This window comes from Erpetoichthys calabaricus, chromosome 8 (assembly GCF_900747795.2).
Source record: "Erpetoichthys calabaricus chromosome 8, fErpCal1.3, whole genome shotgun sequence".
In the NCBI taxonomy this organism is placed as follows: Eukaryota; Metazoa; Chordata; class Cladistia; order Polypteriformes; family Polypteridae; genus Erpetoichthys; species Erpetoichthys calabaricus.
This window is the reverse complement of record NC_041401.2, coordinates 165806757-165820191: the sequence shown is the minus strand read 5'-3', so window position 1 is coordinate 165820191 and position 13435 is coordinate 165806757. Positions and strand designations below refer to the sequence as shown.

Below are 13435 nucleotides of genomic sequence, written 5' to 3'. Positions count from 1 at the left end.
TACATGATATCCTATATGGTGTTCCACAAGGCTCTATCCTGGGTCCGCTGCTCTTCTCAATCTACATGCTTAGGTCAGATTATCTCGGGGCATAACGTGAGTTACCACAGCAATGCTGATGACACGCAGCAGTATTTATCAATAGCACCTGATGACCCCGATTCTCTTGATTCACTAACACAATGTCTTACTTGTATTTCTGAATGGATGAGTAGTAATTTTCTAAAGTTAAATAAAGAGAAAACTGAAATTTTAGTGATTGGCAATAATGGATACAATGAGGCTATTAAAAACAAACTGGATGCATTAGGATTAAAAGTCAAGATGAAGGTAAAACTTAGGGGTAACTGTTGACTGTAATCTGAATTTTAAATCGCATATTCATCAGACCACTAGGACAACATTTTTTCACTTAAGAAACATAGCAAAAGTTAGACCTCTTATATCATTGAAAGATGCTGAGAAATTAGTTCACGCGTTTATTTTCAGTCGACTAGATTACTGTAACGTACTCCTTTTAGGACTACCCAAAAAAGACATAAATCGTTTGCAACTAGTGCAGAATGCAGCTGCTAGAATCCCAACTAGGAAAAGAAAATCTGAGCACATTTCTCCAGTTTTGATGCCACTACACTGGTTACCTGTGTCATTCAGAATTGACTTTAAAATTCTGCTTATGGTTTATAAAGCCTTAAATAATCTCGCCTCATCTTATATATCAGAATGTCTGACATCTTATATTCCAAATCGTAACCTTAGATCCTCAAATGAGTGTCTCCTTAGAATTCCAAGAGCAAAACTTAAAAGAAGTGGTGAGGCGGCCTTCTGCTGTTATGCACCTAAGATCTGGAATAGCCTGCCAATAGGAATTCGCCAGGCTAATACAGTGGAACACTTTAAAAATGGTAAAAACACATTATTTTAACATGGCTTTCTCATAACTTCACTTTAATTTAATCCTGATACTCTGTATATCCAATTCATGGTGGCTGTAAAATCCGTACTAACCCCTACTCTCTCTTCTGTTTCTTTTTCCGGTTTCTTTGTGGTGACAGCTTGCGCCACCACCATCTACTCAAAGGACCGTGATGTTCCAACATTGATGGATTAAAAGCCAGAAATCTGCATGACCATCATCATCAAGTCCTTCTATGAGAACCTTAAATACAAAGAGGATCATTTCATTTCTGCTAGGTAGAATGCCCCGATGGGACTGGGCGGTCTCGTGGTCTGGAACCCCTACAGATTTTATTTTTTTCTCCAGCCGTCTGGAGTTTTTTTTTTGTTTTTTTCTGTTCTCCCTGGCCATCGGACCTTACTCTTATTCTATGTTAATTAATGTTGTCTTATTTTAATTTCTTACTTTGTCTTTTATTTTTCTTTTCTTCATTATGTAAAGCACTTTGAGCTACTTTTTTGTATGAAAATGTGCTATATAAATAAATGTTGTTGTTGTTGTTGTAAACATCTACTACAGCTTACTCGAAAATTACCCATCACTCACAGGCATTTGTAGCAGTATACAGACATTAACCCTTAACTAGTCGCACTATTTCTTATCTCATAAGTACTCGCGCGGTATACTTTACGCACCAGTGTTAAAATGGCTATTTATATGCATGCTTTGAGGTTGTGACATAAAATATTACAATAATTTTAAATTATACATGATTTTAATGTAATTTAATACCATATTACTGTATTATAGTATGACACAGTCTAGGACTATCTGAAAAAAAACCTGATCCACTTGTCCAGTGCTCATTCATCTCCAGTCACACTTTCATCCACTGCAGGATTTGCACATGCATCACATTTCACTTCAACTGTTGAATGTTCTTTGCGGACAAAGTCATTGTAAGAAGAACATCTCATCATTGTCATGCATGCATAAGTACCTGTGTGGTGTACCAAATGCACCATATGGAACCTGCAACTGTGCATCCACTCATAAAACCGGCTGGGGGAACACTGGAGGGAAACCATCATGACACTGTACTTGTAGTGAATTAAGCTGAGGATAGAACGATGGATGCTGCCGGTAGGTTCAAGTAAAAGGACGCTGGACAAAAATAACCGAGATTGGTGTACAAAATACACCAGCGTGAGTAGTTAAGGCTTAACAAGAATTACCAAATTCAAATTCATAATGCTGCCAGGCACTGGGTGCAAAGACAATGACCTTCTGAGTCACGAGGAGGTGCACCTGCTCACCACAACTATGGCTATGTCAACACTACTACATATTTGTTTAAAAAAGTAGACATTAGCCTCCATTTTCACCTTTTGCCTACACTGCTCTAGTATTTTTAGTTCCGAAAAATGGAGACTTCTGAAAAAGCTCTCCAGAGTCATACTTCTGAGAATACCAGGTTGGTATTTCATTGTGGATAGTCTTAGGGAACAAATTTTAATCCCAGATCCTACTTCTTGATCCTTAGTTCACTTGGTCATCATATAAATATGCTCTGAGGTCTCCATCAAATACATAAGAAATGCATTTAACAAAGACATCTCAGGGGCATATCATGCCAGACGTTATTCTTGCAGTGTAATCGCTAATATGATAACAAATCTTTGTTCAGACAAAGCTTTTATAGATAGGAACATACATTTTTAGAATATTGCTGATAACATGAAAATCTTTAGGCAAGCTTATTTACTTAAAAAGGTAATGTAGGATTATCTAAACATGAATAATGGAATATATTCATGGTACTGAGACTCAAAGTCAGAGGCTTCTTCCTAGAGAAGTATCTGCATACTTTATATAGAAAATGGACAAAGTCAGTATAAAGCACCATTGTAATATTGGCATCTAATGGCATCTCTTCAACAGTAAGTTCAATACAACTGCATCGCTTTTAACACAGTTAAAATAACCTTGTGAGCCTTACAGTACATAATATTAAAGGGTTATTAAAAGATTTTCTTTAATGATGGTTGAAAATGTAGAGTTTTGAAAAAATGGGCTTTAATTGCACTCGGGTTGGTTTGTGCTTGTTATGTGACTTTTGTCTCATTCCCTTCATGGAAGAAAAACATATTCTAACATAGTGGACACAGAGGAACTGGTTTCCAGCTCCTCTATGTCCGGGTAGTAAAATCCCCTTTGCTCCCTCTGTCACTAGATGTTCCCAGACTTGTGAGCAGTAGCCCTATCTGGGTACACATGACAAGGTAGTTTTTTTACAGTATTGTGCTTATAATTATTATCTTTCAATCTTTCTATTATAAAAAAAAATCTTTGGGATGGAGACTAGGGAAACGAGACGTTATCTTCTCGAAGACAATTTGAAGTCCCGCGAGAGACACATTAACTTGCTCCCAACTCTTAAACCAACGACAAGCAACAAGCAAAACAGGCAGCTCCCCAGCAGCAGAAACCCAGCAGATGATCCGACGACATTTCCTTACATGTGTTCAGCAACCCTACCACCCCCCTTCAAAACGCGAGTGGCATAGACACAAAGTGGCAAAAGGACAGCTGCTGTACAGGCTTTAAAATGATTGACGGGCAGCGCAACAGCAGCAACAGAAATAGAAAGACAGCAGATGATCCGACAGCATTTCCTTAGCATGTGTTCAGCTGCCCAAACCTTCACAACGCAAGCAGCATTATACATCCTGTGAGAAAGAGATTTAACCACGCCCCAGGGCCAGAACTAAAGGACAAGTATTATTTTTACAACGTCACGCGAGACAAGGCAGTGAGACAACATTTTAAACAAGTCAATGGACATCTAACCTAGCAGTTGTTGGATTGCTTTTGGCAGACACGCTTCATGTGCTCCCAGCTCTTAAAACAACGACAAGCGACAAGCAAAACACGCAGCTCACCAGCAGCAGAAAGCCAGCAGATGATCCGACCGCTTCTCCTTAGCGCGCGCTCAGCCACCCTAGCCCCCCCAACACCCCCCCCAACAACCCCCTCTCCACCTTCACAACGTGAGTGGCAGAGACACGAAGTGGCAAAAGGAGAGCTGCTTACAGGCTTTGAAATGATCGGGCAGCGAGACAAGCAGAACACGCAGCTCGCCAGCAGCAGAAAGACAGCAGATGATCTGACGGCATCTCCTTAGCGTGCGTTCAACCGCACCCCCTTCACTACGCGAGCAGAATTATACGTCCTGCGAGAAAGAGATGTAACCACGCCTGGGGCCGAAAATAAAGGACAAGTATTGTTTTTACAAAAGTTTTAAAGTAAAAGTGAAAATAATGCATTTATAACAATTCCCATGAAAATAACAATCTTTTTAAATTGTATATCCGGTAAACCAAACCTCGGGGGTGGGCGAGCGAAGCAAGCAAGGAACGGAGCCCCCAAGTTATTATAAAAGAAAATCTTGAGACGAGACGAGACTATTGACAAGAGATCTTTTCAAATCCCAGCCTCCTTTCAACCATTTCCAGTTAACGGCCCACAGTCCTCTCACCTCTCATTCGTGTGAATGCTTTTGTCAGACACAGTTTCTGTGCTCTTATAAATTTTTATGTTTTCCTCACTTTAAGTTCACAAAAAAAAAGACTTATTATGTCCAAATCTTATTCAAAAATTTCATCCCAAGGGGTTATCAACAGAAGAAATGAGTACACGGGCAATCCTAGCACAGAGAAACGATGAAGTCAAATGAATTAACGCGAAAATTGTCAATCAGTTACACGGCAAATTGGTTAAATGCGTATCAATAGACTATGCTCAAACATTTGGAGGTGATGGTGTGGAAGATGAAACATCAACTTATATCCCAAAGAATATCTACGACTGTTAACGCCATCCGGTCTTCCACTGACCAAATTACTGTTGATAGAAGGATGTATCATAATGTTATTGCATAATTTATCTATAAGTGATGGGCTATGCAATAGGACAAGATTAGTTGTATTCAAAATTGGTTGAACAATTCTGACATATCAAATTTTAACAGGCGACAAGAAAGATAATGTAGTACATCTTCAGCGGAAAACATTAGACACCAAAGGAGATCTTGACATGCCATTTGTATTAAAACGTTTACAGTTTCCCATTAGAATAGCTTTTGCTATGACAATTAACAAATCACAGGGACAAACATTCGAAAAAGTCGGTTTATTTATTAGAGAGAAAGAAACGATATTCACTCACGGGCAGTTATACGTTGCGTTGTCACGATGTGAGTCCAAACACGGAATCAAAATTCAATGCTATATTGATGGAAAGTTAATTCCAAATATTGTTTTTACTGAAGTTTTACAGTAAAAGTGTAAAAAGTTTAAAAAGTATTAGCGTGTTAATTTCAAAGCCAAAAAGAACGAAAACATATAATGCAACAAATACCTCTAATGCAACATGAAACATAATTTTCTTTCAATTTATTATTTTTCGCAATTTTTTACTATGGTTAATTACTCGCTATAATGTAAAAAAGTTAGTTCTATTATGCATATGTATAAAGAGTCGCGAAGTGGTTAAAGCATAGCGCCTGCCTGGGGGTTGGCGAGCAAAGAGAGCAGGGGGCAGGGCCCCCTAGTATTTATTAAATAATAACTTCCATAACCAGAATATGAGGAAAATGGAATGAAAAGCATAATGATAAAAATCTTAAAATTCCAAATACAAAACACTACATTATCCCCACAAAATACATAAATTCTTGTTATATTCTACTAAAAATGTAATAAACTGGGAAATAACAACCTGCTTAATTAATGCGTGGGGCTGGGTTCAGGATCCCAAATCAGGACCTGAGCACAGCAATGCAACAGGTGACACCTCAGCACCATTCTAGTTCAAATGGAATGGAACAGTGTGAGTTGATTTTTTATTTTTTAACAGTGGTTGGGGTGCCAATCCTGCAATTTTTTGCAGGATTCTAAATTTTCCAATCAGAGTTTTCCCTTGCCAGTTGGAGGACCTGCTTGCAGGAGCCCAATAAAAAGTGGTTGAAATAAAAACCTACATCCCCTAGGACTAAATACAGGAAGCACTGCTCATAAATTCATACATACAGTATCATTTTTTAATGAAAAATAACAGTAATGTGTAATTATCCCCGATTATCAAACCTGAGGTGTACTACAGGAGGCAAAGAACACACTTTATATAACTGAGGCACACCCTGAAGGCACACCAAGGATTCTGCTCTTTGTGGTTCACGTCCAGAAATGTCAGGAAAGTGAGATTAATTCCAAATAAAGTCAAAACAATCTGAAAATGAAAAGGTAGGGATGTCCTTCTTCTGACAAATCATGGTACTCACCTTACTCTTAGCAGTGCAGATGAAGTTGACTGTGGACCCAACGGAGACACGCTGCATTGTGGGCTCCTCAACAGTTACTTGGATAGCTTTAGAAGGCTCAGCTGTTAATGGAATTTAATGACTGATTAGAAGTGTATATGAAGCAAGCACACACATCTGTCAAGTAAGACCTTTGCTTTGCAAACAATAAAAGATTAAATCTTGTGGGAGAGAATCAATGGCATTTGTACATAGGAAGCACTGGCTTTTGAAGAAAATTGGACACTTGCCACCAGCAGATATCTAGAAGCAAAGATATAATATTTCCTAAACTATAAAATGTTTCTTCATTAGCCAGTTATTTAAGAACTGTGTTAAATATTCTTTGCTCCAAGAAGATGTAGCTGTATGCTAGTTTGTTTTAACTTAATCACTGCGTCCATGTACGACAAGGCTATGTCAAACATGGACAGGGAGCCTATTAGTCTTTTTTCTGCTTAGCTTTCTTTCCTTGATGACTTAAGTGAGAAAGTGGGCTTATTGGCATGTGAGGGTTTTTGAGAAGAGTTTGCCAAAAACATGTTATTCCCAGAAAACAGAGATAACATCTATAAGAACAAGCACATCATGTTTCATGTGGCAGCAACTAATTTGTAGTCACAGAAAATGTTTAAAGATAACTGATTTTGAAGATTGATGTTTGCTTTCAATGTAGGATTTTAACATTTCAAAACTTTGTACAGCACAATCTGTTCTATGTTTCTCAGTGAAAACTGCACTCTCTCAACAAATCACCTTGAAGAATAAGTGTGACAAGTTTCAAGAAAATCGGTTTGCACAGGGGCCGAGTTGTTTCAGATGGACAGACGGACAGACATTGCTATTGCAGAAGATCAAATGAAGCAAAAAATGAGTTTAGCAATTTAATCCTTAATTAAGGACTCTATCTGTTATTTGTCTATCTGTATTATGATGCACGTATTGATCTGTCCTTTATTATTTTGGGTATATCATTTATTTATTGGGCAGCACGATGGCACAGTGGTAGTTCCGCTGTCTTGCAGTAAGGAGACCAAGGTTAGCCTCATGGATGGAATTTGCATTTTCACCTCGTATCTGTGGGGGTTTCTTCCGGGTGTTCTGGTTTCCACCCATGGTCCAAAGTCATGCAGGTTAGGTGATTTAGCGACACTAAATTGGCCCTAGTGTTGTTTGTGTGTGTTTGCTCTGCAATGGACTGGCACCCTACCCATGCTGGCTGGGATAGGCTCCAGCCCCTTGAGTGACCCTAGTCTGGATTAAGCGGGTTAGAAAATGACACATCTTTATTCACTCATATTACTGATTATTATTTTTCTTTTTATATGCAATATTTTTTCTTTCTTTAGCATTTTCTAAAACTACATGTTTTGTATGACAATGTGTTTTAGAAATAAATGTTATTTGGTAAGTTAGTAATCATCAATCCACCTCTGTGCCTGGTAATTTTACTTAAAATTATCCATCATACAGTATTATTCTTCCCGTAAATTCATTTGATCTTTAAAAAATGAAATTGTAGATCAAGTTGCTTAGAAATTAATCAAGACAAGAAACAGGAAATTGTATTAGTTATATCTCACAGCTCCAGTTAGCTACTTGGGCATTGTCTATGTAGGGTGTGCCCATTCTTCCCAGGCCTGCTTTGGTTTTCTCCAGCTTCGAAAACACATGCAAGTTATGTTACTTAATGATACTAAACTGGCCCTGTTTGATTAAGTTTAGGTGGTTATTTGCATTTGTCTAGCAGAAAATGCTGCTGGGATAGGTCTCATCTCTCCTTGACCATGTAATGGAAAAAGCAGGTTCACCACAAAGGTTGATGACAGCAGCAAGAATTAAACTTTATAAATGTGGTACCTGTTTGTAACACCTAAAAGAAGGATAAACTGCACGGGTTGAAGAAATGAGAAAAAAATCAAATAAAAAGTACAAATAATTTAAGGAGAAGCAGCTTATTAAAATGACTCACCTGTGACAATGAGCTCTGCGCGGCTGGTGTTGGCATAGTGCAAACCCCGACACGTGCACAGGTACACACCAGCATCAGTGGGCTGAAGACGTGAGAAATGCAGCTCTTGGCCTGCAAGAAGAACAATGAAAAATGCGGGAAAAAGAACAGTCCAAAGCCTAATGTATTCGTGAGGAACTGGGGCCTCATTTAAAAAGCTTGCTCACACACAAAAAGAGGCTCAAAATAAGTGTATGTAAATTCCCATGCAGACATTGGGATTTCTAAAAAAAAAAACTAGACAGGGGAACATGTGTATATTTATGGCAACTTTGACCTATGCGTACGAAACATTTCAGAGAAACTGGAAAATAACACCCTGGATCAGGCAGGAAAATGCAGGAAAACCAGCTAAATGATGACACACAGACATAATGATTCATATAATTCGTTATTACAATGTGCGTTGAATTGAAAAACATATTACACCTCAAACGTGATGAATATGATGATTAGACTCTAGTTTAGATCCTTTTTAAGGGGGCCAATGCTACATATTTGCACTGAAGAACTTTTTTGTCAGTTAAGATTACCTGTTATCACTTCTCTGTGAACAGGACAACAGGCCGGGAATATCTCAGCCAAGCTTCACTCTGTCATGCCCGCTGTGCTGGAAGCCTATTACCAGCCAACAAAGTGCAACATCCCATTTTTGTATGGCATGGGCACATATAGATATAACATGTTGTTACCAATATTAAAAATGGCAATTTGCACCAATGCTCATTTTCCTGATGTAATCAGAGCACTGCAATGCACTCATATTGCAATAAGGGCACCTAGTGAGAATAAAGCTGCTTTTATAAACTGTATTAACGCACATTATTTGTGATTCCAAGATGAGACTGCCTATCATCAAAATTGCTCTGGCATAATGCCGTTCAACATTTTTCCGTTTGTTGCTGACACCCATGCTTAAGCTACCAAAAAAAGGATCTTTGCGTGCCTCTAATTCAGAGATGAGAACTTCTGTCTCGCACTACTGAATGTGCCATGTAGGAGGCCAATGAAATTCTGCAGCATTATAATTACATATGTATGATGTTGATTAGCATGATCCATATATGGTTGTTTATGGGTGGAACCCGGTTAGAGGTGTGTTCATGAATGCACATTTACACCATGACTGTGACAATGAAGAGCAAATTGCGTAAAAAAACATGTGTAAGCCAGGTTTTATTAATCTGGTTTTTGGTGTGTGCATATTATCATGCTTGAAATCAGTTTAATAAATGAGGTCCTAGGACTAAATCAGAGCAAACACATGAAGTGTGCCCTGATAAAATAGCCACAGATGATGATTTTGACTTTACCTTGACGCCTTATCTGAGCACTGGAAGGTATCTGCCGTCCGTCTCCTCTGCTCCAGTAGTAGTAATGAGGAGGTGAACCTGTGGCTTGGCAATGGAGTGTTGCTTCTCCTCCTTGAGATATCACTGCTTTCCTGGGCTCCACTTGCACTAGAAATGCATAACTGTCTAAAGCACAAAGGTGAAACGCCATGTTAATAGGCGCACTTAGGCAGGAATGAAAAGCTTGCAATCACAAACAGGCTAGACTAAGCATTATAAACACTGTATCAAAACTACTTGGCAGATGTGGCACATATATCTAATATTTCTGCTACCTTTACAGTTAAATATGGAGTGGGTTATAAAATGACTGATTTACTGACAACAATGAGGACTGCACAGAAAATGCTCACAAGAGTTCTCATAAAAGCAGTGTAAATGTCATTGAAACAGACCTTTTGTATATTGATCAGCAGGAAGACACTATACCTGCTGCCATCTTGATGCTGAGGAGCCTGTGGAGCATTGCAGTAAAGAAGTGAGGAACATTAAATTCACTAAGGTATGAAAAGAGGCCTGAAAGTGATACTGTACCATATATATTGGCAACATCTTTTACATTTATAACTTTTAATTTGAAATGGCTGTGGCCATCTGTTTTATCCAAGTTTTCAGTTGTCTGAGGTAGCATCAGTCCATAGTACCTCGCATAATCTGGGGTTCTATATTAATAGTTCCTCTGTATTTCATTAACAGTGATGAAGTTTAAATACTTTTTGACTACATCGACATGATCAGGTTGTCTTTAGTCTTGTAAAAAGATAAACGGGATGCAGGTATGTTACTAAACCAGTTTGTTGAGCCACAGTTAAGCAAACATGAAATAAAATAAAACTAATAGATAACTTTTGGTGCTTTTGAAGTGCCAACAAAGAAACTTATTTATCCATTTCACCTATATGTCTCTTGTGCAGATTATCAGAAATAATAGAAACAGAGCAACTCTGAAGCAGCTAAGTGATGAAACATCCTCAGACTACACTTACTGATAGGGCGGCACTTGACACCTTCCTGTGGCCTGCCTTCATATCCAGTGGCACACCTTGGAGATAAAATGAAGAGGGAAACTGGTTAATGTCCAAGTGTTAGCGGTTTCTTTAAGGACCCAAACATACTACTTCACAACATCCAACATAAGATAATATTCTACGAGTGGTGCATCACCGTTGTGAGCAGAAGATGGGCATATGGTCGTGGCTTAGCTTTGCTGCAACTTCGTTTAACTGAACTCTGGAATCTGATGATGGGCTCCTTGGAATTACAGTAGTTCATGAACTTTGTGAAAAAGCCCTTTACAAAATGTTAAGTGTCAACCTACAATAATGGTGACAGTGGCAGTGGAATGGCCTAAGGCACATTGTAGTCAGATGCCCTTGATTCTAAAGGACTCTTCTTTTATTCATATGATTAGATTCAGTTTCATGCTCTTACCCGCTTTATTCCTGGACCCTTCTGTACCTCCTTTATTCTGCGCTAAGAAGTGCTAAAGCAGCAGAGTGCACTGTTTGTAAACTCATGGGGCACAGGTATACATCCCTAGGATCTACTTAGAATGGTCCTACAAGTTTGAAATACAAGTAGTCTGAAAGGTGATGTTCATTAAATTAATTAATTAGTCATTAAGTTAAAGGTTATGCTCATTAAGTTCATTACAATAGGATCATGAGTTTGCAAGGCTGATATTGAAAATGAAAGGATGAAGCAGGGCTGCTAACTATACTTGTCTTGGCAGTGCTAAGGAGTACATGGGACAAGATGTCTACCATCTGTGGATTTGCTATGCTCTGGGTGAGAATGTCCAAAGTGCTGATATTTCCTTTTGTTTGCCTGCCTGCCATATCTGCTGACATGCATTTGAAATTTGACATTTAGATACACTAGATTGCCAAAAGTATTGGGATGCCTGCCTTTACAAACACATGAACTTTAATGACATCCCATTCTTAATACATGGGCTTTCAAATGGAGTTGGCCCACCCTTTGCAGCTATACCAGCTTCAACTTTTCTGGGAAGGCTTTCCACAAGGTTCAGGAGTGTGTTTCTGGGAATTTTTGACCATTCTTCCAGACGAGCATTTGTGAGGTCAAGCACTGATGTTGGACGAGAAGGCCTGGCTCGCTCTTAGTCTCCTGTTTAATTCATCCCAAAGGTGTTCTGTGGTGTTGAGGTCAGGGGCTCTGTGCAGGCCAGTCAAGTTCCTCCACACCAAACTTGCTCATCCATTTCTTTATAGACCTTGCTTTGTGCACTAGTACGTAGTCATGTTGGAACAGGAAGGGGCCATCCCCAAACTGTTTGCACAAAGTTAGGAGCATGATATTCTCCAAAATGGCTTTTTATGCTGAAGCATTAAAAGTTCCTTTCATTGGAACCAAGCCTAGCCCCTAAAAAATAACCCCACACAATAATCCCCCCTCACCAAACTTTACACTTGGCACAATGCAGTCAGGCAAGTATCGTTCTCCTGGCAACCGCAAAATCCAGACTCGTCCAGTGGATTGCCAAACAGAGAAAGGGATTCATCACCCCAGAGGATACGTCTCCACAGCTTTAGACTTCACTGGAGGTTTGTTTTACACCACTGCATCCAACGCTTTGCATTGCACTTGGTGATGTAAGGTTTGGGTGCAGCTGCTCGGCCATGGAAACCCATTCCATGAAGCTCTCTACGCACTGTTCTTGAGCTAATCTGGAAGCCACACGAAGTTTGGAGGTCTGCAGCTTTTGACTCAGCATTTGCTGTCCCCGCTCTGTGATTTCACATGGCCTACCACTTTGTGGCTAAGTTGCTGTTTTTCCCAATTGCTTCCATTTTGTTATAATACGACTAACAGGTGACTATGGAATATTTAGTAGCAAGGAAATTTCACGAATGGACTTATTGCACAGGTGGCATCCTATCATGGTACCACGCTTTAATTCACTGAGCTCCTAAGAGCTACCCATTCTGTCACAAATGTTTGTAGAAGCAGTCTGCATGCCTAGGTGCTTGATTTTATACAACTGTGGCCATGGAAGTGATAGGAACACCTGAATTTAATAATTTGGAGAAGTGCCCCAATACTTTTGGCAATATAGTATAGATAGATAGATAGATAGATAGATAGATAGATAGATAGATAGATAGATAGATAGATAGATAGATAGATAGATAGATAGATAGATAGATAGATAGATAGATAGATAGATAGATAGATAGATAGATAGATAGATAGATAGATAGATGCTTTATTGATGCCGAGGGAAATTTAAGTACTAGTAGCCAAGAATTATACCAAGTTTGATACAAACATTTAAGTATATACCACACTATACCAATATCATTAAGTACAGGCTGTCAAATGCAATCACGGTACACTGGGGTTGGAATCTTACAATCCAATACAGGTAATGTACAGTAGATAGTGCGTACAATAATGCCACTGCAATAGGAATTGTGTAAATAATACTAATACCAAAGTGATAGGTGGAACATAATAATAAAGTGACAAGACACTAAAGTGACAAATACAATAAGTTTAAATAAAGTTGGTTCCAAAAATTGAATCTCAAAAATTGTCAGACCATACCGTTCACAGTATTGGCCTGTATGTCCTGGTAAACATGCCGTGCAGCGGTAACCTCCTGGTTGATAGCTCTCACAAGTAGGAGAAAAGCTGGTGGGAAAAAAAAAATAACAGGACAAGGATGTCATAGGATCATAGAAATCATCTGCACCCATTCAAGCAAAGCTATTTGTCAGTGTTTTAAATGTACTGATTATCAAGAGAAAGTACACCTCTTGTCGATGGCCTCTAGTCATGTAAAGAGGTCA

General features: G+C 38.9%; 1 protein-coding gene across 7 annotated transcripts in view; it reads right to left on the bottom strand.

Annotated features, from left to right (window-relative positions):
* hspg2 (heparan sulfate proteoglycan 2) overlaps window positions 1-13435 on the bottom strand; it is a 517600-nt gene that overhangs the window by 141704 nt on the left and 362461 nt on the right. For all 7 annotated transcript variants that reach the window (XM_051930340.1, XM_051930335.1, XM_051930339.1 and 4 more), the window contains 5 exons: window positions 13191-13277; window positions 10607-10662; window positions 9582-9746; window positions 8230-8340; window positions 6240-6340 (listed from right to left, as the gene is read on the bottom strand). In XM_051930340.1, the coding sequence (XP_051786300.1) occupies window positions 6240-6340; window positions 8230-8340; window positions 9582-9746; window positions 10607-10662; window positions 13191-13277 (520 nt within the window). The remainder of the gene's footprint in view (window positions 1-6239; window positions 6341-8229; window positions 8341-9581; window positions 9747-10606; window positions 10663-13190; window positions 13278-13435) is intronic.